Raw genomic sequence first — 25,733 nt, 5'->3', positions numbered from 1 at the left:
CCTCAATGGCATTCTTGCAAAATCAGAGTTTATAAATGTGCTGGATCGGTACTATTTTTGGAACTTTAAATTTCAAAAAATAGACTCAATATATATTTTTTCATGCTATCACAAAGGTTTTCTACAATGAAACTACATCATTCACGACGATTTGGCTAACCGCTCCCTTCTTATGAAGAGTTATGATTTTAAATTTTTTTTTTTTTTTTTCAATGTACATCCAGTAATGTTTGAAAATTACATCCAGTAATGTTCGTGATTCATTTACACATAGGAATATTTGAATTTACAAATAGTTTATTTCGACAAGGTAAAATAAAAAAAATTTCTACCTATCTAAAGAAAGTTCAAACCTTCAATTTACTAATGTAAGAGTGTCAGAGTGAAGCTGGTTTTTCACTTTGCAAGAATGCTTATTGGTCAAAGTTCGGTTTTCCACTAAATTCCTAATATAACCTTCCTCCTCCGTGATCGAAGCATAGGAGACCTATACTTGCCCTACCATCCAGCCGTACAATTTTGATCAAGTGAGCTACTTACCATTTGATCTTAGATCCGACACCTCAAAGTATTTTATCTTAAATTTTTTAATACAAATTGTATTAATATAAAATTTGGTACATGAAATCTTTTCATTACGGTGCACATATAAAAATAATTTTTTGATAAAATATGATGACCAAAATACCGTTTGAATCTTTCAGGGGTATTTTCGTCTTTTAAATTTATTGAAAATATTTTTTTTATATTTTTGGCAAGTGCGAGTTTAATAGATGATTGGATGTTCAAAATTTGGTGTCAAAATGTTTTATATAAAAAAATTAAAAATAAAATGGTATAGAGACATGATATTGTGATTGGAGCAATCTTAGCCCTCCATTCAAAATGGAGGGTTGGATAAGGTAAACATATAAGTTTTATGATGTAGGGGAAGAAGTGGTCTATCCAGTTTGGGCACCGGTTGTAGTACGAAATGCATTTGAAATTTATTAACGTCTAAGCGTGGTAGTGGAAAACAAAACAAGTGCATGAATTGGAATGCTTACTACAAAAGCATGCAATACATGCACATAAAAGGATAAGATAATTAATACTTTTCTAAAACTATAGGGCTCTTGTCGTTTTAGGTAAGTCAGAGGTATTCAACTTAATCCAGGTATTATTGGAAAAACCCTAATACTCTAGAGCTCGGGATCGTCCATTGAATTGATGGGCGGTGATGGAGACCATCAGAGCGTAACCCCAATGGTGGGCTCCATCCTTGAGCTAATCGCTGATAACCCTAGGCCCTTGCACAACGTACCAAAATCTCTCTATCTCTCTCTCTAACACACATACACACCCAAATGTGCTTCTCAACATAGAAGTTCATAGGGATGGAGTCATATCTCTCTCTCTCTAACACACATACACACCGGCAAATGTGCTTCTCAACATAGAAGCTCATGCATAGTGATGGAGTCATATCTCTCTCTAACACACACAATTGCATGAAACTCATGCGTAGTGATGAAGTCAGAGACCCTCTCTCACACACATGCACACAAAAGCGCTTCGAAAATCATGCGAATTGATGGTGTCAAAAGCTTTTCATAGGAAAGATCCTAGTGACTGCTTAAATATTTGCATTGAAAGATCTTGACCATCCAAACATTAGTAATGTTTTCTCAAAAGATCACAGGCATCCCATCATCTTAGAAGCTCCTAGAATAATATACAAAGTGAGAATGCCTAAAGAAGAACCCTTTTAAAAAAATCATTCTCCCCGTTCGCTAGACCCATGTTTACATGTGAAAGCGAATGAGTATTAGACAAGTAAAATAAAAACAAGGAGAACAAGATAAATAGTATATATGCGGCCTTCATCTCCGTAGGCTTCAAGGATGCACGACTCTACTTGGTAACTCATCTTTGTGTTGCTGAGTCCTTAGTTGAATAATGTGGCACCTTAGGCTTCTCTCTTCAAGCTGCTTAATTTCAACAAGAGAGAAAAACAATCAAACATCAATTGCCAAGATCAAAGAGATTTAATACTAGTAACTAACGTTATAGTAAATAAATTTCGAAATGATCTCATTTGTGTGCATTGGGAGGCCATGGCCCCGGGGTATGCTATGCTCAAATTATAAATGAATTTGAATCTTAACACATCACTAGATACGATTCACACCATGAACATATCTATGAAATATATTCAAATTTATATAATTATATATAAATATTTGAATACATATTTAAGAAATATATTTGAATGAAATTCATTATGTTGTGTTTTTTGAACGTGTTAATAAACATGGAGAAAAGAAAATTTGCAAAACACATTCCTGCAAATTGTTTACATATATAAATATTTTTTCTAAGGAAATATTTATGCACCAACCAAACCTGCCTAAAGTCATCCCCCTTCTTTACTTTTCTATTTTTTGCATGATTCCTACTGGAAAGCAGTAATGCAATCATCAACACCTAAACCAACTCATTCCTATAACTTGACAAAGTTGGGTTGATGGTCGTCGAGTCCACTGCATTTCTTAAAATGTCATTCCACTTTTATTGTCCAATTTTAATTTCTGTTTTTATTTTGGTATCATTTTCTTTCATAAATCAGTGCTAATTGAATTATCTGCATTGCAAAAATTACGTGAAACGTCCATCAACAAGACTTTGTATTTTTTATATCGTAATATTGAATTAAGGAAATCTTGGCCCTAAGGTCGAGTGGATAGAAGGAGATCTAGAAAAAATCAAGTTTTATAGAAAGAGATAGGGTCACTCATCAGCATACTCCACGCAACAGTAAAATGCAGCAATATCACAAGGGGTGTCTACCAATGGGAAATGTATGAAGGCCGCAAAGAATAAGAGCTAAGATTTTTGGACAATGGTGGTGAAATTGAAGAACCATGCTCCCATGGGAGCATTATTGTGAACCTACATGGGCGGACTTTTTCAATCTGAAATTATGAAAACTACCTAAGGATTACTAGATGTTATTTTCTAAAAAACAAAAAAAAAAAATTGAAATTTTTAAACAACTTAGATTTCACCACCTAAAAATTAGATGATCTTTGTTCGATTTGGAGGCCATTTTTTGAAAGGGTGCACTTTGCATACGGACGCATCCGTAGGTGTAGAGGTAAGGTGCACCTTCAAATTTTATCATGGTATATAATTTTGATGTAAAATGTTCTTAGGATTATCTCAAAATCTATTTTTATATCTAATCATAAAATTTTAAATTTCAAAACTGGTTAAAATCAAGTAGATCTATAAACATATGAAAATCTTGAAAATGGACAGTGTAGATATTATGTTGTAAAATGCACTATTTCTGCGACTTAAAATCTTTTTATTTTTCATAGTCATACATCTCGATGTCGAGATGATCAATCAAAGGGTTTTTCAACATTAAAACTACCTTTTCCGATGTATTTTTGAGGGCCATCTGTAGTTCTACATTATAAGGTAGCATCCTTATGTAAACTTTTTCCTTTTCGAAAAGTGCATAGAGAGTGCAATTATTATTATTATTTTGGGTTGAAGATGTTTTATGCCTAAATTTTGGGTCTTAAAATTACTTCTATATTAAATTTTACCTTAGCGAATAAATGGAGAATATACTCCTAGAGGTGGAGCACTAGAAGGAAAAGGCCGCAATACGGTTCTATATGAATCAATTTGGATAATATATTATATATACAAACCTAATTATCCTCTACAGAATAAAACACCGCAAAAAACGTACGAGCAGGCTTGAACTACCAACATCTTGGCTACTAAAATATGATGTCAATGTCTACCACTCCAACATTTAATGTCTAAAAAGGCAAGAAAAATGCTCAAAAGAATATGGATGGAAGTAGTGAGAAAAGATATAGTGACTTATGATCTAACTAAATTTATGACCTTAATAGAGTAGAATTGCAGAACATGATTCATATAATCAATCCCAAATAGTTGAGATAAAGCTCGGATGATGATAATTATTATCTTATTTAGTATTACTTGTCCTGCCGTATCCAAAAGATACTGAGTTTTTGGCTCCACATACTAGACACCTACAAAAGTACTAAATACCATTACCAGTGTCAGTGTCCAGGTAACACTACTTAAAATGTGAACATTAACTTCTTGCTACTACTAGATTAGGGTTCTATACAAAAAAAAATGCAAGTTGGGAAAATTAGATTTCCCTAGGCCTTGGCAAAGGTATGGAACTAATGACAAAAGCTCGGATCTGCATCACAACATTCACAATCTGGAGAAAGAAAACGTGAATTATTCTTTCTTGTGTTCATTTTTTTTTTTTCAAATGGTTTAGAAATTAGTTTTTTTATGGTCTTAGTGGAGTGGTGTCAGTGGAAATGAAAACCACAATATGGTGACTATGGTGTGGGACACCACAACCCAAGCTCCTTTCCCAAATTAGATAGAGGATATCCAAGATACACTCCCTTGGATAAAATCCCGAGGAGTATTTTGAGGACCCAAAATATGACAACCTTATTGTAGGAACCAATCTTGCACAAATAAATAACAATAATAATAACGATAATGATGATGATGAAGAGCTATTATTGCTGCTGCTATTATTCTTATTATTATTGTTGTTATCGTCATCTTTCTTGTTGTTGTTATGATTATTATTATAGGCAAGCTTTTTACTTTTTCCCTACAGCATAAAACTTATATACTTCCCCTTGTTCAATCTTCTATTCTAAATGGAGTTGCTAAGATTGCCCCATTCACAATGCCATATCTCTACACTATTTTATTTTAAAATTTTTTTCTATAAACTATTTTGATACCAAATTTTTTATGTCCAATCCTCTATTAAACTTGCACTTGCAAAAAATATTAAAACAATATTTTCAATAAAATAAAATAACCAAGATACCCCTGAAATCTTTAAGGGGTATTTTGGTCATTATATTTTATCAAAACAATATTTTTAATATTTTTTATAGATGCACCGCAATGAGAACATAGCAGTACCAAATTTTATATTAATACAAATTGTATAAAAAAAAACTAAAAATAAAATACTTCAAGATGTCAGTTCTAAGATCAAATGGTGAATGGATCTCTTGAACAAAATTGGACGGCTGGATGGTAGGAGAATCATTTATCTTCTATATTGTAGGGGAAGTATAGAAACATTTCCCTATTATTATTATTATTATCATTATCATCTAATTTTTTAATGATTAGATCCTAGTCTTTAGGTACTGAAAATCCAAATTTCTCTATCATATGGCATTCCTAAAATTTACAAATTTCCAAACTTTCTCGAGCGATTAGATGTACAGTGTGCTCCCTCCATACACATGCTCAACGTTTAGGTACAGCATCAAGGAGGGTGTAAAGAGGGAAATAAAATAAAAGAACAAAAATAACTTGGCAGAGAAATCAAAAAATAGAGAGAGAGAGAAGTAGGTTTTACCTCTAAATCGGCAACAACAGCTAGCAATTCAAGAGTCTCCTCTAAAAGAGCCATCTCTTTTGTCACTACCCTTGCAAGCTCTGGAAGTAGAGAAGCCATCGTCTGGGCCTGTTCGGCCAAATTTATAGTTACATCGTCTTGTTTGTTTTTTAGATTTTTAAATAAAGAAGATTGTGTAGTGAGCGAATGAGATTTATTAAATTATTCATGCTATGAATCATATTTTACCCCAATCCCATAAAAGTTAGATTTCCTGAACATGTTCGGAGTCTCAAACAACAACCAAGGTATTAAAAAAGAACGCCCAATGATGACAATTCAAAAAGGCCAAAATGCAAAAGTTACATTTTTCCTTTCCTTTTTCTTTTTTAGAAAAAGTGATGATATATTAATATAGAAAAAGATTATATAAGTTCTAGGTTTATACTATGGAAGTAAGTTGCACCTCAAAAATCCACTGAAAAAGATTTTTCTGATGTCAAAAAAATCTGTAATTGATCATCTTGATCTTGAGATGTACGAATACAAAAGATCTTCTCAAGTCCTAAACTAGCATATCATAAAATATTATCTGGACTTGCATATCCTAATATATTATCTAGACCATCCATTTTCAAAAAAATTAAGTGTGCATAGATCTTCTCGACCTTTACCATTTTTAGGGCTATAAATGTCATAGTTAGGTATGAAATAGATTTTTGGGCCATCTTAAGGATTTTTGACACCGGAGTTACTCATGTTTCTAGGAGTCCACCATAATTTGTGAAGGATTTATGACGGGAGTGAGCACCTCATGAGCTGCCAATGCACGAGCATAGAATTGACGATTCCTCACAAAAACACCTTAGAATCACCAAAGCCATGACATGCCTAAAACCTTGGCAAGGATTTTGTATGAAATATTAAGCAGGCCAATCAGATAAAAGTCCTTTAATTTGAAGGCACCCATTAAATAGCAAAAAGTCGAGTTCTTACTACTATTAACAACATGCCACTCCACACTTGGAGTACAAAGTTCCAAGCTCTAGGGATGTAGAATCCAACCATAAAGGAGGGGTAGCGAAGCCATTTGGCCCTAGGGCTTTATCTTGACCAAGATTATCCGCAACTTTCTTTAATTTGGACTTCAAAAACCGAAACTGGTGGCTCAAAGCCTTATGTGATTGTTCGGAAGGCGGGTCTGTCCTTGGGTAGGCTATTTGGTAAAGAGATCCGCTGATTTGCCGATGGCGTTGAAGAACAAAGCCACTTGACCCAAGATTTTGGTTCCAAAAGATCGGGGAAAAGAGGTGTCGGGTGCATGGAAATCTCTTGGAGGAATAAGTCTTTCCTGGTTTTTGAAATCCCAAGATCGTTTGATACTCCAACATTTGAAGAGGGGTCTCAACATCTGAAGCATTTTGGAAACTGAGGAAGAGCGTGGAGAAACTGAAATGCACCTTCTTCTCCATAAATTTGATTAGTTTTAAAATGTTTTTCAAGGGCCACTTCCTTTAGGAATGTTTTGACGATTATGGGACCCTGCATCGGGCATTTCTTCACTATATCATATCATTTGCTTTTTTTCAAATTGATTTTCACCTAAATAACGTCCAAAAATCATATCTACAATATGAGATTCTCTCTACTCATGATAAGTATTATTTACGGTTTTGCAAAAAAGCATAATGAGGATATTTAAAATAGGAGAAATATATAAGGAGACTATTTATTTTTGGGTGCAATTGGCATACAGATGCATCCGTAGCTGTAGAGGTAAGGTGCACCTTCAAATTTTATCATAGTCTATGATTTTGATGTAAAGTGTTCTTAGGATTATCTCAAAATCTATTTTTATATCTAATTATAAAATTTTAAATTTCAAAAATGGTTAAAATCAAGTAGATCTATAAACATATGAAAATCTTGAAAATAGACGGTGTAGATAATATGTTGTAAAATGTACTATTTTTTAGACTTAAAATCTTTTTATTTTTCATGGTCATACATCTTGATGTCGAGATGATCACTCAAAGGGTTTTTCAACATTCAAACTACCTTTTCCGATGGCTTTTGGAGGTGCATCTGTATTTCTACATTATAAGCTTGCATCCTTATATAAACTTTTTTCTTTATTTTTGTACAAAGAGGTCACAATCACTCTTGTCCATTAGATTTTAAATGAGGTAGTTGTAACTGTGACGGTGACTAAACTCAAAGTAGAAAAAAAAGATTTTCAAAACTTCGTGACACCCCAATCTATCGAATTTGACATCTAATAGCTATGTGTGATTGTGACCTCTTTGTGCTAAAAATATATGGTCTCATAGCATACAATCCCTTTAAAATGTCAGGACAGCGCAATGCGAGTATTTTAGAAATCTAGCTACTTCGAAATAAATTTCAATTTTATTTTTATTACAAGAATATATGTTTCAATGAATTGGAGGTAGATTAGGGAGGTAGATTAGGAGCACGTGGAAATTGCTTTTCACAAAGAAGTGAAAACCGAAAATTTATCCTTAATGAAATGTATCCATATTATCTCTAGTGATTCCAATGAACAACGAATCATGTTATTACATACCATGGTAGTAAGAAGATATATGGTTGTCTTGATGGAATTTGCAATATCGGCAGCTTGTCGAAGTGCTTGTGAGACTGTTTGGCTCTTACCCTGAAATGTATTCCATTCACTTCAACTCGTTGCAGGAAAAGTGTACAAAGAGATCATTTATTTTTAGTTCTTGGAGCTCACAATCAATATTTTTCATTAGATTTCAAATTGGATCGTTGTAGTATATCTTTGATTTAGATTCAAAGTCCAAAAAAGAATTTCTTGAACTTCATGATATGCCTCAAGTTATCCAATTGGACAACTAAAAGTTAGGAGTACTTGTAACATCCTTGTAATAAAAATAAACAGTCTCATTAATTGCAGCAAATTCAATATTGCAACATTGAAATAAGGAAGAAGCATTGTTGTTTTTTTGTCTAGTTATGCTAAGGGTACATTTGGTAAGCATAAAAATACTTCTTCAAAAGTATTTTCCCGTGAAAAAACTCCTTCATATGATTAGATTTGAGAGGTTTTTCATATCAATTGGCATTAACTGTTAAAGGCATTTCAAACCAATTGGCAGCCAACTGATGTGAAAAACCACCCACATCTAATCGTATGAAGGAGTTTTTTTACATAAAAGTACTCCACTAAAGTATTTTTGCCAATTGACTTGAAAAAAACATCTAATCTATGAGAGTTTTTTTTACGTAAAAATATTTTCACAAATATTTTCATATGTACCAAACATGCCTTAAATACTTTTCTTTGTCATTATGTTTTGCTTACCTTGGCCCCATCAACCAATGGGACTCTGGACACAACTGCGTTCAAGCAATCCTTGGTCTTGGAAACCGCTACGGTATGCTCTCTCTGTATGCCATCCCATGCTTTGAACGCCTTTGCCTGCATTGTAGATTAAATTTATAGAGTCATTTCTTTAGTGGACAAGAGTTGTGTATTGGATTTGTAAACGATGAAAGTATATTTTTTATGTTATTCGTTTAATTTTTGTGAATAAATATTTGAATAAAATTGAAGAAATCAAATTTCCTCTCTTTGACATTTATGTCTGTGTTCTGGATACGAAGGGATCAAACTTGAGCTCCCCTATACAAGTTGCACGATACCCAAAAAAAGAAGATGGCAAAGAAAAAATTGAAATCTAGGTTACATTACACTAAGTTTTAGAAGTTATGGATAACACAAAAGATAGAGCATTTCTCACATCAATGGCGAAGCCAATATGGTAGCAGATACACTTGTCAAAAAAGAGATAACCCTTTTTACCGCTGTCAAAAAAGAGATAACCCTTTTTACCGCTACAATTTGACGATCTAGACCGCTAGATTTTATTTCTTCTCCATTCCATTACTTCATTGGCACTCCGCAAGGCTTAGTATTTTCTCTCCATGGGCTCTCCACATGGCTGGCTGCGTTTCCCTCTAGTTGTGATAGGCAAGGATGCCATCACGCATGCAGTCATGGTATGACATGCATTCTGCGTGTTCTGCTTACAAACTTACGCAACTACTATTTCTTCCTTCCTACCATGCATGCTATTAAATAAATAATCCAGGAAAACAAATCCGAAAATACATAATGAGTTTAACTTTTTTAAAAAAATTATGTGCAAGGTCGTTCATTTTTTTATTTTTTTTCCATTTTACCCCCAAGTCTAATGTTAGAAATTTTTTTTTTTTTTTTTTTTTTTTTACCTAATATGTAGGATACTTTTAGGCCACATAGTAGGGTTTCGTCAAGGACCTTGGAGTACTAATTTTGTGGCTTTAGGCCACAATGAGAGTGGTCTGATCTGTCTGTATTTCCTTGCTCAGTCTGATGTCCTTAACATTAGACTGCCCATTTTATGGCAGTCCGAGATTCGGACGTCGGACCGGCCTTGAAGTGTCCTGAAACATAGGACACAACCCTATGTTCACAAAAAAATTTAAGAAAAATGAAAACCACTTGTTAATATCAAGCTAAGGGGTAAAACAGAAAAAATAAAAATCTATAGGACAACCGGCCTTGCTTGTAATTTAAAAAACAAAAAACAAAAAAAAGCTCATCCCATTTCTTTCAGGTTTGTTTTGTGTCCGTATGTAATCTTGTTGTAACATGTTGATTGGTTAATAAAGAGTTTTGAATATTGTGAAAAAAAAAAAAAACTGAGTAATTTACATACAAATAATAAAATTTTAGGTAAAATACAAAAATCTCCGTTTATAGACCGAAATTACAAAGAAAGTCTGTCAACCCACTTTTTTAATTTTTTTTTTCAAAATTGCCCCTCGGTCAACTTGAATTTCGATTTGTTTTTTAGTTCATTTGTTAGTAGGGCCGTGCCCTAAATTTTAAAGCACTCCCCTACTGACAAAAAAAAAAATCAAAAATTCGAGTTGATCAATGGGCAATTTTGAAAAAATTAAAAAACTAAACAAGTTGACGGATCTTATTTGTAATTTTCGCATATAAAGGGAACATTTCATAATTTATCTAAAAACTTAAGTTCCCATGTACAAGTTGAGTTGTACGCGGCTACATGAAAGTCAAAGTGGCAAAGCAGCATGGTATGGCACATACACGCGGGCTTCTATAAACAACAAACACACGCTACGAGTGAGAATGCACATGACATGAGAAAGCCATGTGTGTGGGAATTTTAAGACCTCAAAGTTTTTTTCCTAATTATCCTGAAAAAATTGCTCACGAGTCGGAAAAAGATTTTCTGTCAAATAAAATTTCCTATGTATATACTAAATATTCTTTCGAAGTTACTATTACAAGGAAAATAAAATAATTCTCAAAAAAAATTCAGCACAGTCCTTAAAAGGGGATTAAATGGAAAAATAATTTCCTTAAGTGAAAAAAAAAATGAAAGTAATAATGAGTGTACCTGCGATCCGAGTACATAGTTGAGCTTGTGGTCAAGCTTGTCCTTTTGCAATTGGAAACGCTTATGTGATACAGATTCTTGAAGCTTTGAAATACTTCCCCAAGCGTTTATAAAATTAATCTGCAGGACCAACAGGATATGAGCGACCTCAAGTTCACCATTTTATCGATTGAAAATGGTTTGATACCCTATCGAGATAAGTAAAACCCCACCCAATAACTCATCAAAAATTGCAATTCTAATTGTTGAAAAACCTTTAAATCAATCATCTCAACTTGAACATTATGGGCAAAAAAATTAGGATTTCAAATTCTAAAAATATTGTATATTGCAACAAATCATCTAGACCATCCATTTCGCTGTAAAAATAAATGTTCATAGATATGCTAGATCTGTACTATTTTTTGAATTTCAAATTTCACTGTCGTTGGAAATTAATTTTAGAGCCATCATAAAGATTTTTGATACAAAAATGCTTTCTAGATAAGAATTTGAGGCGAAGCTTTATTTTATTTTTATAATGCTCAGACCCTGTAAATATTTCATCTTTTATCAATACTTTCATTACTCAAATTTTTTTTTATTTTTTTTTTTATTTTTATTTTTTTTTGGCAATTCTATAGGTCAATTAAAATTTCCGAATATTGACATTGCCCCTAGCCCAATATGATTCAGGGACTCGACATCTCAAGTCTAATGCCCTTATAATGGCAAAATGATAAGGTCACGACTCACGAATTCACTACTTCCAATGAGGGAGAATTCAACCAAAGCAGGAAAGTCAAAAAAACAAAAAGAAAAAAAAGAAAATTGTTCTTGGAAAGTATTGCAACGCGCCAGCCTGGCCCAAGCCCGGCCTTAGTCCCTATAACGCTGGCACCTCTCTTGAAAAGTATTATTCAAACCTCACCAAAAAAAAAAAGTCCTCCATAGAAGTACTAAAACGGATTAGCAAAAGAAATGAAAAAGAAAAGATCATTGGGTTGTTATTGCCCATTGTGATCCATTTGTTCGATGGCCTATATCGAACAGTTCCTCTGCTAACCGATCATCTATACTGTTCCTCTGTCCCTCATCATTGATTGATGGAAGGCAGAGATGGGCCTGCAGTAATACACAGTATTGGTATGACGATCACATCAAATCCTTATCAAGAAAGGAAGAAAGGGAGGGTAGCTTAAAACTGTGAAGGAAATCTGATATGCACTGGGTTAAATTCTTTGAAGCAAAAAGTTTATATAATCAGGTGCAACCTTATACTATAGAAGTATAGGTACGGTAGAAGTATATTAGAAGGAAATCTAATATGCACTGGGTTAAATTCTTTAAAGCAGAAAGTTTATATAAGGTGCAACCTTAAACTATAGAAGTAAGGTGCATTTAAAAATTAGAGTAGAAAATAATGCTCCAAAGGTGGAAAGCCTTCTAATCAGTGTTTGCAAAATCGAACCCAAATGGTTAACCGGAAATGGGCTCGGAAGCAATATAACCGGCCTAACCGGTAAACCAGCCGATTCAACTGCTTTAACTGGGCAAGTTCCGAGCGATCAAAAAAGTGTTGAAAAAAATTAAAAGATACAAAAAAAAATAAACGAAAATATTAAGAGCATATAAAGAATGTGATTAAAACAAAATAGACTCAATTGAACTTGAAACTTAATGAAAAAATGAATTTTAACGAATCGATTTGTGCCTAGAGGTAATTTTAAAATTTTTTGAAAAAGATGGGAAAATACAAAAGTGAGTAATGTAAAGAATATTAAAATAGTGTGAAAAAAATCGACTTGACTAATTCTTTTTTAAAAAAAAGAATGAAAAAAATATTATATATATAATATAATATATAATATAGGCCCCTCTTTTTATCAACTAAACAATAAATTTCGTATTGATTATTGGGTCTATAATTAAAGAACCTCTTATACGAGGTTCAAAGTTCGATTCCGGTGGGCAAAGAGGTGATTACTGAGAAAAGAACTCGATTCCGGTGGGCGGGTAATGTTTTTGAACCAACAAAGTGAACTAAACAAAAAACGTTGGCGGTGGGATTCGAACAAAAGAGTCATCAAAAGATTCACCAATTGTTAACCAAAACCGCATAGGTGATTATTAAGAAAGGAACTCGATTCCAGTGGGAGTGTAATGTTAAACAAAAAACGTTGGCGGTGGGATTCGAACGAACAAAATATTCGAACAAAGACTCACCCCAGTTGTTCACCAAAACCGCTCAAAATTAGAACCACGCAAAATTAGAACCCCGCAACTGGCCAATTTCGATCGGCCGGTTTTTCTAACACTACTTCTAATTGATCATCTCAACCTTCAAATGAATAGATATAAAGAAAAGAAAGGGGAGAAAAACAAAAAAAAACAAAAAAACAAGTATTTAAAGTAGTTCATCTTGTAACAAGTTATCTGAACTGTCTATTTTCAATATTTTCATGTGTTTACATATTTATTTATCTGCAAAACTTTTAAGATTTTACTTTTCATAATTAGGGTTGAACTTGTATTTTTAAGCCATCATGAAGGATTTTGGCCCGAAAATACATCTTCCAACAAAGTTTTGAGGTGTAGCTTACTTGTATAGAATAAGGTGGGCATCTTGTACAAACCACTCTTTTTTAAATAACCTTATGGTTCATATTTTTGGAAAGTTCATGACAAGGTCCCTCTTTTTTTACCAGTTTTTCCCTCTGTTCAATGTTTCAAATACCAAACCACTTTATCTTTTTATGTTTTGAACTTTGTTGGGCATCCCTGATAGATAAGATATCAAATCGCTCAATTTCTAAGGTTGTCCAATGTTTGAAACATTTTGGACCGCCCTATGATCTAATATGTTCTTTTGTATGGGGCTATCCTATGTTCCATACATCGGACCAGTACATACTTAGCTTTTTCTTTTTTTTTAAGGTGTACATGGCCAATGTTTGAAACATGGCCAATGTTTGAAACATGGACCGCTCTAGAAATCGGGTAGTCTGATATCTTAACCAACTACACAAATGCCAAAAAGTGAAAAAATAAAAAATAAAATAAAATGGTTTGATGTTTACAACGTCAAACCCCGAGGGCAAGACTGAAAAATAAAATTAAAAATTAAAAATGAAAGGCCTCAATGTTAAATTTTTTAAGATATGAATCAAAAAGTAGCGTTGCATATTTAAACCTGTCTGTGCATAAATTTCCAAATTTTTGATTATGATAGGTGGACAAATCACTCTGGGGTAAAATGAATAGTAACAAGTAGCATATGCTTTTCTACAAGGAATTATATACTATAAGACCATTCAGTTTTGGTATACAGAGGGAACAATCATTCTTAACCATTGGATGTGAAATCCACAGATTTTTTAGATATTTTATTTTGAATTTTTTGTCAGTCATTGACATATCTCCAACCACCTATTGTCATGTTTAACAATCAACAATAGTAGTGACCTCCTTGTATCAAAAGAAAATGGTCTTCCTATATACACATCCAATCCAAAATGTCTATTCAGATCGACACAGTGCATGGGCTATCCAAAACTTATTTCTGAGGTTTAAAACACTACACAATGACTATAATTTCCACAATAACGTAATACAAACTTGGGACGGGTTTATAAGTATGGGATTGTATCCTATAAGATCATTCATTTTTAGTACAAGGATGTCACAGTCACTCTTAGCCATTGGATGTAAAATCTAAGGGATATAAGTGTTTATTACATTCGAGAATTTTATTTTGGATTTTGTAACCAATCAATGACACATCCCCACCCACCCTATTACTTCTGATAATGAGGAATGATTTTGATCTCCTTGTATATATATATATATATAATTTCAAGTGATGAGAAGAACACACACCCAATATTTCAAGTGATTTGGATTTGTAGAAAACAAATTAAAACTCAAACACTATAGGACATCCATGAGCGTAAGTTTGGCAACAGAATGGCTAAGATTCAATCTAGGCCATTCGTGTATGGGCGTACAGCAGTGGCTGCCTATATATATATATATATATATATATATATATATATATATCGAGAGAGAGATATGAGAAATGATCCTATAGGACCCTCTCCCACTCATTTTGTGTTGGACCCTAAAGGATCACCATTAAACTTGGAACGGATCTCTAAAAAACTCAAGTCTTACACCCATGTGATAACGTTTTTCGGGATCCGTGTCAAATTTAATGGTAATCCTTTAGGGTCCTACACATATGGGTGGAGGAGGGTCCTAAAGGATCATTATTATTATTATTATTATTATATATATATATATATATATATATATATATATATATATATATATATATATATATATATATATATGGAAAACTCTTCTCAACGCCTATAGACAAAAATGAACAGCAATTTTGCCTTTCCTCATCACTATCCAAACTTCATCGCATAGTCATAGTTGTCTGGTAGTGTTTCATTTTTCATTTTTTTTTTTACAAATCCAAATAACTCGAAATTTGGAGCATGTGTACATCTTAGTGAAGTGCACCTAATAAAAATATGAAAAAAAATAATTCGTAAACTATAAATTGACCAAAATGCCCCTTAAAATTTATGGGGGTATTTTAGTCAATTTATATTTTGAGAATTATTTTTTTCATATTTTTATTAGGTGTACTAAGATGTACACATGCTCCAAATTTCATATCATTCTGATTAGTAAAAAAAATGAAAATTGAAACACTACCGGACAATTATAACCGTGCGATGAAGTTTGGATGGTGATGAAGGTATGCAAAAATCACTGTTCATTTTCGCCTATAGGTTCTTTGTAGTATCTTCCTATAAATATACACACTCCAAATTTCAGATCATTCCAATTAGTAAAAAAAAATAAAAATTGAAACACTATCGGACAACTGTAACCGTACAATGAAGTTTGGATATGATGGGGGTAGGCGAAATCACTGTTTTAATTTTAATTTTTTTTCTACAAATCCAAGATACTCAAAATTTAGAACATGTGTACATCTTATTAAGGCGCACCTAATAAAAATATGAAAAAATAATAATTCATAAAATATAAATTAACCACTATACCTCCAAAAATTTATAATGGTATTTTGGTTAATTTATATTTACGAATTATTTTTTTCATATTTTTATTAGGTGAGCATCACTAAGATGTATATACGCTCCAAATTTCAGATCATTCTGATTAGTAAAAATAAATTAAAAAAAAAATTACTGAAAAACTATAACCATACGATTAAGTTTGGATGGTAATGAGGGTAGACGAAATCACTGTTTACTTTCACCTATAGACGTTTTATAGTATATATATATATATATATATATATATAATACCAATCTATGGTATTTGAAAAACAAGTTTTTCTGCCACTAATATATTTGTTTAGTCGCCATTTTGTGGGGTTCTCTACACAGGTAAGATTCAAAATGCGATGAAGACAAAATGAGTTGCAAAAATATTCAACAAATTCCCACTTAGGCATTGCATGGAGAAATTTAATTTAGTTGTCAAGACAAATAGGCTTTCTTCTTATTTTGTCCCTCTTTTCTTGTTTGGGAAAATCACCTACGTATCATTTTATTTGATCGCTACTACATGTTATTCAAAAATATGCGATATTTATGTGGACGTACTTGTTCCCCACCCTTATTTTTCAATTTTTTTTTTGTTTAAGTTTGCTCCGTTTGGATATTAGAAATGTCCGACCGCTTTAAACCTTCAAAATTAGAATTATCGGACCACCTTGCACCTTTAAAAAATAAGATCCAAATGCGGTCCGATATTAGAAACAACATTCTGCCTTAAACCTTCATAAAATGAACCCTAAATGCGGTACAATGTTAAAAACATCCGACCGACTTAAACCTTCAAAAATTGAGATTGATTCAATATTAGAAACATCTAACCAAGGCAAATTTGTCAAAAAAACAAAAAAAATGGGGGGCCATCCTTAGGTGTAATAACAGCCAATTTTGGAGCTCTTTTGCTATTACAGTTTAAAAACCAATACGGATGTGACGTTTTCGTTGAATGAGGAAGTTATGTTTACATCTATATGACCATAGAAGTATGGCACGGTAAGCCTGACTTTATTGGAAATATATATAAGAAATTTATTTTTATTTTTGGTATAAAGAAGTCATAATTATTATTAAATGCTAACCAAGAGATCGGGTGGTGGTGATATATTATTGATTGAGCACTGAAATTAAATTTCTCAATTTTTATAGCACATTTCAACCAATCATATTTATTGTGACCTTATTATGCCAAAAATGAATAATCTTATTGAATATATAGTCCTAGTTTTGTTACTTCTTATTTATTAATAAGATTGTACACTGTGAGGCCATTTATCTTTTTTACAAAGAGGTTATAGTTACTCCTAATCATTAGATGTTAAGTTATATAACTTTGAATGTGTCACGAAATTTAAAAACAAAATTGAACCCGGTTAAAATTCAAAAGACCATAATGATTGTGATCTCTAAAAATATAGTCTCTTTATATATTTTTTCTTTATTAATTGGACGATGATGAATCAAATAACTGTATTGAATGGATTAATAAAATCAAATTCTATCCATCTCTCTCTGAAATGGAAAAAGAAAAGTTACCTGGGCAAATGTGGCCTTTTTCTCTACCAAAAACTGGGCCTTGGCATTCAAAAATCTCCATTGAAGCAACCTGTTGTTCAAAACCCTCAACTCTTGCCCTGCCTCATCCATTATCAACACAACCCCAACACCCTTACCATTGCCATTCCCCAAATTACTCCTCCTCCCCTTCAATAACTCCAAACCCATATTCAAAAAACCACTCACCCCCTTAGTCTTAACAGGGCTTGGTGGGCTCGGTGGCCTCAAGCCCATGTGCCCACCTCGGCCTGGTGACAACGCCCACTGTGAACCTCCCTCCTTCTTGCCAGATCCTGGCGAAATTTCTCGCCAAAATCTGTCAGGAATCTTGTTACCGGGCTTTTTTCTGGCCAATCTAGATGCCGGAGCAGAAGTGGATGACTTACTGCTGAGATCGATGCTCTCTGAATCAGGCCCGACCGAACGATCCTCGTTGTCTGACCAATTTCTTGATGAGAAATTAAGGGTTCTTGCATCGATTGATAGGCGGCCAGGTATCGGAAATTGGCTGGAATTAGAGTTAGGGTCTGTGTATCTCATTGATCCACCCATTGGTCTGTTCTCTTTGAGAGAGAAAGAGGCCTTTGAAAGTACTCTGGTTTCTGAACAACTTTTTTGCCTCGTAAGGTTCTCTGCTTGTGTGATTTTTGAGTGTCTTCTCTCTCTCTTATCGATGAGATCCATTAGTCTCTCGTTTCCGAGGTGATCGGCTAGAGTGCCAGATTCTCTTCTGGCGCTCAGAATTGATGAGAACGAAGAGAGAGAAGAAGAAGAGCTTGAGTTTGTTGAGAGAGAAGAAGTGAAATTTGATGACTGAGAAGACGAAGAGGAAGAGGAAGAGGACATTGCAGAAGGCCATGGGCCTCGAATTAGAACTAACTCTTCCGAATTTTTGTTTTTTCTTGTATCCGGAGATTTACGATGAGCAGGGGAGAGGAAGCGGTTCGGAGAGGAAACAGAGCTCGATTCTCGGCTTTTGGAGGTCTGTCTTTGCAGAGGCTGCACTGATTCTCCATTGCTATCTTTCTTCATGGCTGCGAATTATCAAAATTTGGAACAGTAGGGGAATTGAACCTGAAAATTCTTTGGATCATGGGATTTGAAGCAAGAGATGAAAATGCAGGAAGGTATGGAGAAAATAAAGGGTGAGTGAAAACGAGACATTTGGATGGAGAGGAAGAACAAATGAAAAATGGCGGCATGCCGGCGTCCCATCAATGCAGGCCAAGGACGTCCTCTTTACATCCTGCAATATCCAAAATATCCTTTTAATTGAATAACATGAGCGAAAGCACGTGTGGATCAGGTTTTTTTTATAAAAATAATTAATGTGTATTTTTTAAAAAATATATTAATTTTCATATTATTTCATCAATAGTGATGTAGTAAGGTTGCACCTGTAAGTTTGTATAGTAGGAAGTTGTAAAATTAATAGTTATTATTGCAAGTGGGTAGTTATTTTAGGAAATAACGGTCGTAAAAACCTTCTATTTAAAGAGAGGTGTTTGGTGTGAAAATTGGGTCGGATGTTGAAAGTTAATATTGGATTTTAAGATTGTAATGCCTTTGTGTACCCGTGAATTAATCTTATATGTTGAGATTGTAATGCATTTGTGTACCCCATGTTTCATCTTTGAATAAAAGATTAGTTTTTATTCCACATCATTTCCGTTCTTTTTCTTCTTTCGTTGTGAGTCTTGGGCTCGTGTGACCATATGATACTAATTGAGAAGCGGATTGTTTCGGTATTGTGACATCCATCTTTCTCTACAGTTTTTCTCCCACTAGTACAGTTTGACCTATATATTTTGCTCAAAGTTATGCCAATACTGACCACTTGCTAGCCCCTTTTATTTCAAGTTCCCCGAGTATGATATCTCCAACCCTGGGAACTTGAAAATTCATCATTTTTTGTTGTTTTTACTTCGTAAAAATATCTCTTTATATATAATTTTTTAGGTTTTATTTATTTGGATAAAATTTTACCCTTTTGACCCATCTTTTTACCCCAACCAAAAGTTCAAAAGCTATCCAAGACGTTCTTTTTTTTATTCTTTCTAAACCCCCTTCTCTCTTCTCGTGTGTTTCTCTTCAAAACTCTCTCTCTCTCTCTTTTAATATTGAAAATATCTTTTTTTTCTAAATATTGAAAAAAAAAAAAAAAAAATTGGAGAAAAAAAATATTATTGCTCTGCGCAGTATTAAGAGAAAATTAAAGCGTGCTGATATAGAGGTAGAAACAAGATAGGGCTGCTCAAAATCCCAATAGTACCAATTCAAACGAACACACACAAGATTTACGAAATAGAGAAACACAAGGAGGAACAAAACAAGGAACAGATGGAAAAACAAATGCGGGCATCAAATCTAGCAATCAATTGAAATTAATAATAATAGGGAAAATTTTATATAGAGAGGAGGTTCTGAACAATCAAATTACAGCCTACCTCAAAAATTTCCAAATATCCTAAAATTGATCATCTCGACATCAAGATACATGGGCATGAGAAAAACATGGATTTCAAGTTTTAGAAATAGTGTATTTTATACCGTATTTTTGGACCGTTATTTTCAAGATTTTCAAGTTTTTGTAGATCTGTCAATGTACACTATTTTTGAAGCTTTTGACTTTATAAATAAAGACAAAAATATATTTTAAGGCTATCACAAAGATTGCCAGTATTAAAACATTTCTCAACACTATTTGAAGGTAGGCTCTAATTTAATTGTTTAGAGCCTAGGCTATATACAAACCGCACCTATAATATTAGATACGTGGAGACAATTATTTAAAGGGTGCAGTTTGTATAGAGCCGAGGCTCTAAACAATCAAAGTAAAGCGCACCTTAAAATATGGTTTCAATACTAGAAATATTTGTGAAGCTTTAAGTTTTATAAATTTACAAGTTATAAAACTTAAAGCTTTATAAATAGTGTAGATCAAGCAGATCTATAAAAACTTGAAAATTGAGTGTCCAAAAATACGTTTCAAGATGCACTATTTCCAAAACTTGAAATCCTTTTTTTAATGTGGTTTCAATATTGGAAATCCTTGTTGTAGCCTTAAAATATATTTTCATCTATAATTATAAATTTTAAAGCTTCAAAAATAATGTAGATCAAGCAGATCTTTGAAAACTTGAAAATCTTGATAATTCATAATCATCATCATCATCATCATCATAACTTTTTTCCAATTAATCGGGGACAGCTATACAAATCCTGAGCCGCCATTCTGCTTTAATGACATACCCTCAGTGAAACTATAAGTCCCCATATCTTTTCATACTACTTCCAACCACATCCTTTTGCCCGTACCCTTTGTCATTTTCAATCCTTCCACTGGAATTAACTTGCACCTCTTCACAGGTATTGTATTGGGTCGACGCCACAAATGGCCAACCCACCAAAACTTTCTCGAATTGATTCATTTCAGATTCTATACCTTCTTGTCTTGCCACTCTTCCATCTCAAAATCTTGATAATTGACGATCCAAAAATGCATTATAAGATGCACTATTTTCAAAACTTGAAATAAATTTTTTTTCTCATGTCCATACATCTTGATGTCGACATGATCAATTTGAAGATATTTGAGCATCAAAACAACCTCTTCTAGTGAAATTTTTGAGGTGCGCCCTAATTTGATTGTTTAGAGCTATGCACCTATATACATTTTTTCTTTTAAATAAGGTACGTATATATTTAACAAATTTTATTAAATACGTTTAAATATATTTAAGTATATAAATATTATGTTTTTTTTATCGGGTTCGGTCGGCTCTGGGTCTAAGTCCAAGTCCCACATTATAATTTTGGGTCTGGGTCCGACTCCAGTAACTACTGGACCGGTTGGGACTAGGTCGCGGTTCAAGTCCCATAATATTTTTTCAAGTTGTGGTCTAGGTCCGGCCGGACCCTGACCCAACCCAACCCGTTGCCACCCCCAACTTTACATGTAATATCCCCACATATGTGAACCCTGGTGTTTTTAGTGTCGTCTGAATAGACAGCTAAAACGGCTTTAATCACAATGTCAAAAGTCAGCTTTTAAGCATCAAAACTCAACTCAATGGCGCTGATATTTTTTTTATTATTATGTTATAAATCTTTTTCCAATGAATTTTGTAGCGTGCACACCTAACCGGAGCGCACATTATAAAAATAATAAAAGAGTATTTCTCACACAAAAAATATCCAGAGTACCCTTGAAAACTATGGGGCGTTGTTATTATTTTATTTATGTTTTTGACAAATGTTACCGACCTTTATTGCAAATTACTCAAATGGGATTACTTCATCATAAATCAAAAGAGAATAGAATAACCAAATTAAGTAAAAGAGTCAGTTAGAGAATTAGCCTCCCTATAAACGTCGCAAAAAGAAACGGACAAATCAATAACAATATCCAACACCTACGACCAAATTGGGACTATCTTCCAAAGTACCCTCGGCTCGTCCTTGCACCACTGAATAACATTCAGATAATCTCGCTCTACTAGCCAAGACAAGCCCAAATTTTTACTTTGCAAAATCTTGAGACCCTGATGAAGGGCAACCAATTCAGCATGATTTGTTGTAGCTTCCCCTACCGGACCTGCATGGAAATCACGCTCAACTCCCCCAACACCTGCCAGGCTCGGATTCCCCAACGAACTCCCATCAAAGTTAAGTTTCAAAACCCCTTTGTTAAAATGAAGTCCAAAAACTCACTGATCTACTTTTAACCACCCCCATAAATTAAATTTGGATGGTTCGTGATCACATCCACTTTCAAAACGTTTCTACCTTCCTTGGAAACACCAAAAAATAGGCTACAATGAATAGATGCTTTTGTCTAAAACTCGTGCAACGGGAAGGTAGACACCATCAAAGGTACGTTTATTCTTTTCTTTCCAGATCTCCCAAGGGACTAAGCCACGCAGAATCTTCCAAATAACAGTCTCAATCTTGGGTAAATAAGGCATTGACATCTCCAAGATAACCCCTGCAAACTCTTGAGGCATCGTCTGGCCCCAAAAATGAACAGAAATGGTCCCATATTCTAGAAGAAAAGGGACAATGGAGAGTCAAGTGTGCCATTGACCTTTTGTAAAGGTGTAAGCAAACTAATAGGTCGAATGTATGATAATTCCAAAATAACAGACTTTTTAAGAATAAGTGCTATATAAGTAGAATTCACCCTTTAAAACCCCTCGAATCATAAAAACCTTTAACCATCTCAAACAACTCCCCATTCATCAGATTCTAAAATTTTTGAAAAATGATCAAAGAGAAACCTTCCGGGCCCCGAGGTTTGTTCCTCTGGCAATGCAAAGACCGTTTCCTGTAGCTCTTCCATCAACACCTCTCTCTTAAGCGAAGAAGCAAAATTGTGAGACAAACCCGAAAATAGAACTCGATCAAACTTCGGTGTGAAGTGCACTTCAGAAGTAAAAGCCTTTTTAAAATGGTTAACCACAGCTTCTCCCATTGTCATCACATCATCCTGATCAACCTCTTGAATCACCAGACCTCAGACATCATTAATCCTACTATGCGAGCTAGCAATGGCGTGGAAATATTTAGTGTTTATATCTCCTTCCTTAACTCATTTCGTTCTCAACCTTTGTCTTTAATATATCTTATCCACACTACGTAACTCATTGAGGGTCCCCATCTTATTAGCTCTTTCTACTTTTAGCAATTCAAATAAAACTCCATCATGTTGAATAGATAAATCCAAAGTTTTAATCTCAAACAAAACCTCAACACTCTTATTTTTAGTGTGAAATCTATTCTCCCTCTTCCACGAAATAAGCTTATATTTGATACTAATCAGTTTCTTATGCATCTGAAAATCTAGAGAACCAACTGAAGTGGCATTTTTCCAAATACTTTGAATCAGATATAAAACTTCTTTCTCTTCCAGCCACCCAATCTCCATCTTAAAAGGCTTTGGAGACAAGAAAATAAAAGTCATTCAAAACATATGTCAGATCATTAATAAAGAACTCTTTAAAAGCATGTAAAGTAGGACCATACTCATTGACTATAGCCCATGAAAAATCCATCGAAGGATTATGAAACCGTACCAAAAAAAAATGTCCCTGACAACATAATAAAAACTTTGCAAAACTTGAGGATCCCACAAAATCCAAAGACCCCAGAAGCTCCAATAGAGTCAATCCCCCAAAAAGTTAACAGAACCCAATCCTCAAACTTCCCTCACACCCGAAACATCAAGGCTGAAAAGTTTAGTCTCTTGAAGAACCAAAATGACAGGTTTATATTTCATAACTAAAAAGAGGATGTCCCTTTTATGCTTAGGATCGCTCAATCCCCTAACATTCCAAGAAATAAAATTCATTAAAGAGGGGGGGGCGTGGGAGGGTTAGAAGCAGAACTTGGACCCTCCACACACGGTCCACAATAAACCTCCTCTAACATCAGAGCTTCCTACAAAGTAGTATTCTTCGCATCAGAGATCCATTCAGAAGGCGATTGCTCAATGCTCATACTCACGAATTATGTCTCCAGCACCAAACCTTGCTGCAAGCCGAGCAGAGGATCGAGAAGGCTTCACAAAGCCTTTGGCCTTCTTCGAAGACTCCATTTTCTTAGCAGGAGTCAATGCCACCTTCTTCTTCAAGCTTAGAATCCTCCTTCGTCTTTTGCAGTTTCTCCTGTTTTTTCTTGGCCTTCGTCTCCTCCAAGACAATCCCAATATGGACATTAAAGTCAGCCCCCATGTCTTCAAACATAGCCGAAACTTTTCCAATATCATCATCCTCCTTAACAATTTCAAAAGGCCCCTTCTCTATGTTCCTTGAATCCCCTACTTCAATATTTGCTCTACTCTCATAATAATCCATCTCCTCTAAGTCCTCACTAGCATACATAGAGAAGTAGGCAAGAAGGGACAGATGTGACGGCTGAGCAACCAAGGCTATCGGTTCCCTGAACCATTGCCAACAAAGGGTAGATAGGGCCACCTGCCTCCACTTCCAAGGGGTAATGCATCTCTTAATTGAGCACTTTTAGAGGTTCGATATCTTAGTCAATAACCACAATAGCAAGTGGATCGACCATCAAAGGATCGAATCGGGGCTTAGGATGAGAGGCTTGACCTCAAATCGCTGCATGTCTAGCTAGAAGAGGATATAACTTCAGAATCACTGAAATCACCAACAACAAACTCCACACTTTACCCCAACAAATGCTGAGAACCGTCGAGAAATCCCAACCAGCTGCTTTGAAGACGAAACAGAGAGAGAGAGAGGCCTCCAACGGGATCTTTCTCTTGCCTTTACAAAGATATGGATGGAAAGAAAAGACAGCTCAGTCGCCTGCATTACGGCCACGTAGGTAGAAGGTGTACCTTTCCCAAGGAATTCATAATAGTCCCTGGGGACCTTAAAAAAAAAGATTGTGAGTCCCTGAAATAGTTTATCTAGCAACATATTATTTGGACCGTCCATTTTCAAGCTTTCATGTGTTTATAGGTCTACTTGATTTGAACCATTTTTAAAGTTTAAAATTTTATAATTAGAGATAAAAATAGATTATCAAACCATCCTAAAATTTTTGATATCAAAATTACATTTATGAAAAAATTTAGAGGTGTGCCTAAATTGGATTGTTTAAGATTGCAACCTTATGTAAACTACACCCTAAAATCAATACATCTTGTAATCTGGAACATCTATTTTCAAGATTTTCAAATGTTTATAGAGCTGCTTGAGCTGCACTATTTTTAAACTTTTAAATTTTATATTTAAAGCTAAACATTTATTTTCAAGCTATCATAAAGTTTTCAACATGGACACTACATCTTTTGATAAATTTTAGACGTACGTCTTATTTATATAGTATAAGGTTTATAGAAACCTCCCCATAACTAATACTCGTACCCAAAATGAATGAGCTTCAGGTATCTTTTATTGACCGCTGAAGGTGCCATCAACAACGGAACATCGATTATTGACAAAACACTCAAAAAGAACCGATTAACAAAACACTCAAAAAGAACCGAATAACAAGACACTAAAAAAGAACCGATTTAATATAAGGATTGTATAGTCTATAAGATCATTTATTTTTAATACAAAAAAATCACAATTATTTTTAACCATTAGATGCAAAATCTAACAGATTGAAATGTGTCACAACATTCAAAAATTTATATTTTAAATATTGTGCCCAATGACACATCATCAAGAATTTATATTTTAAACATTG

General features: G+C 34.0%; 1 protein-coding gene across 5 annotated transcripts in view; it reads right to left on the bottom strand.

The window, feature by feature from the left end:
• The window catches only part of LOC110007001 (uncharacterized), a 78,174-nt gene extending 58,484 nt beyond the window's left edge, over positions 1-19,690 (bottom strand). The window contains exons 1-6 of one of the 5 annotated variants that reach the window (XM_088858462.1): positions 17,493-19,690; positions 10,882-11,001; positions 8,772-8,888; positions 8,010-8,099; positions 5,444-5,551; positions 1,588-1,967 (exon numbers count right to left, since the gene is read on the bottom strand). In XM_088858462.1, coding sequence (XP_088714588.1) covers positions 1,878-1,967; positions 5,444-5,551; positions 8,010-8,099; positions 8,772-8,888; positions 10,882-11,001; positions 17,493-18,545 — 1,578 coding nt within the window. In that variant the 5' untranslated portion in view covers positions 18,546-19,690 and the 3' untranslated portion in view covers positions 1,588-1,877. Of the gene's footprint in view, positions 1-1,587; positions 1,968-5,443; positions 5,552-6,361; positions 6,965-8,009; positions 8,100-8,771; positions 8,889-10,881; positions 11,002-11,752; positions 11,986-17,492 lie in introns of those variants that run through there. The other 4 variants (XM_088858465.1, XM_088858464.1, XM_088858463.1 and 1 more) reach the window with 4 other exon arrangements.
• Between the last annotated feature and the right edge of the window lie 6,043 nt (positions 19,691-25,733).

This window comes from Amborella trichopoda, chromosome 2, assembly GCF_054954075.1.
Source record: "Amborella trichopoda isolate Santa Cruz 75 chromosome 2, AtrichopodaSantaCruz75HAP2 v2.0, whole genome shotgun sequence".
NCBI classification, from domain to species: domain Eukaryota; kingdom Viridiplantae; phylum Streptophyta; class Magnoliopsida; order Amborellales; family Amborellaceae; genus Amborella; species Amborella trichopoda.
The sequence above is the reverse complement of the archived record's forward strand: the minus strand, read 5'-3'. Positions and strand labels throughout refer to the sequence as shown.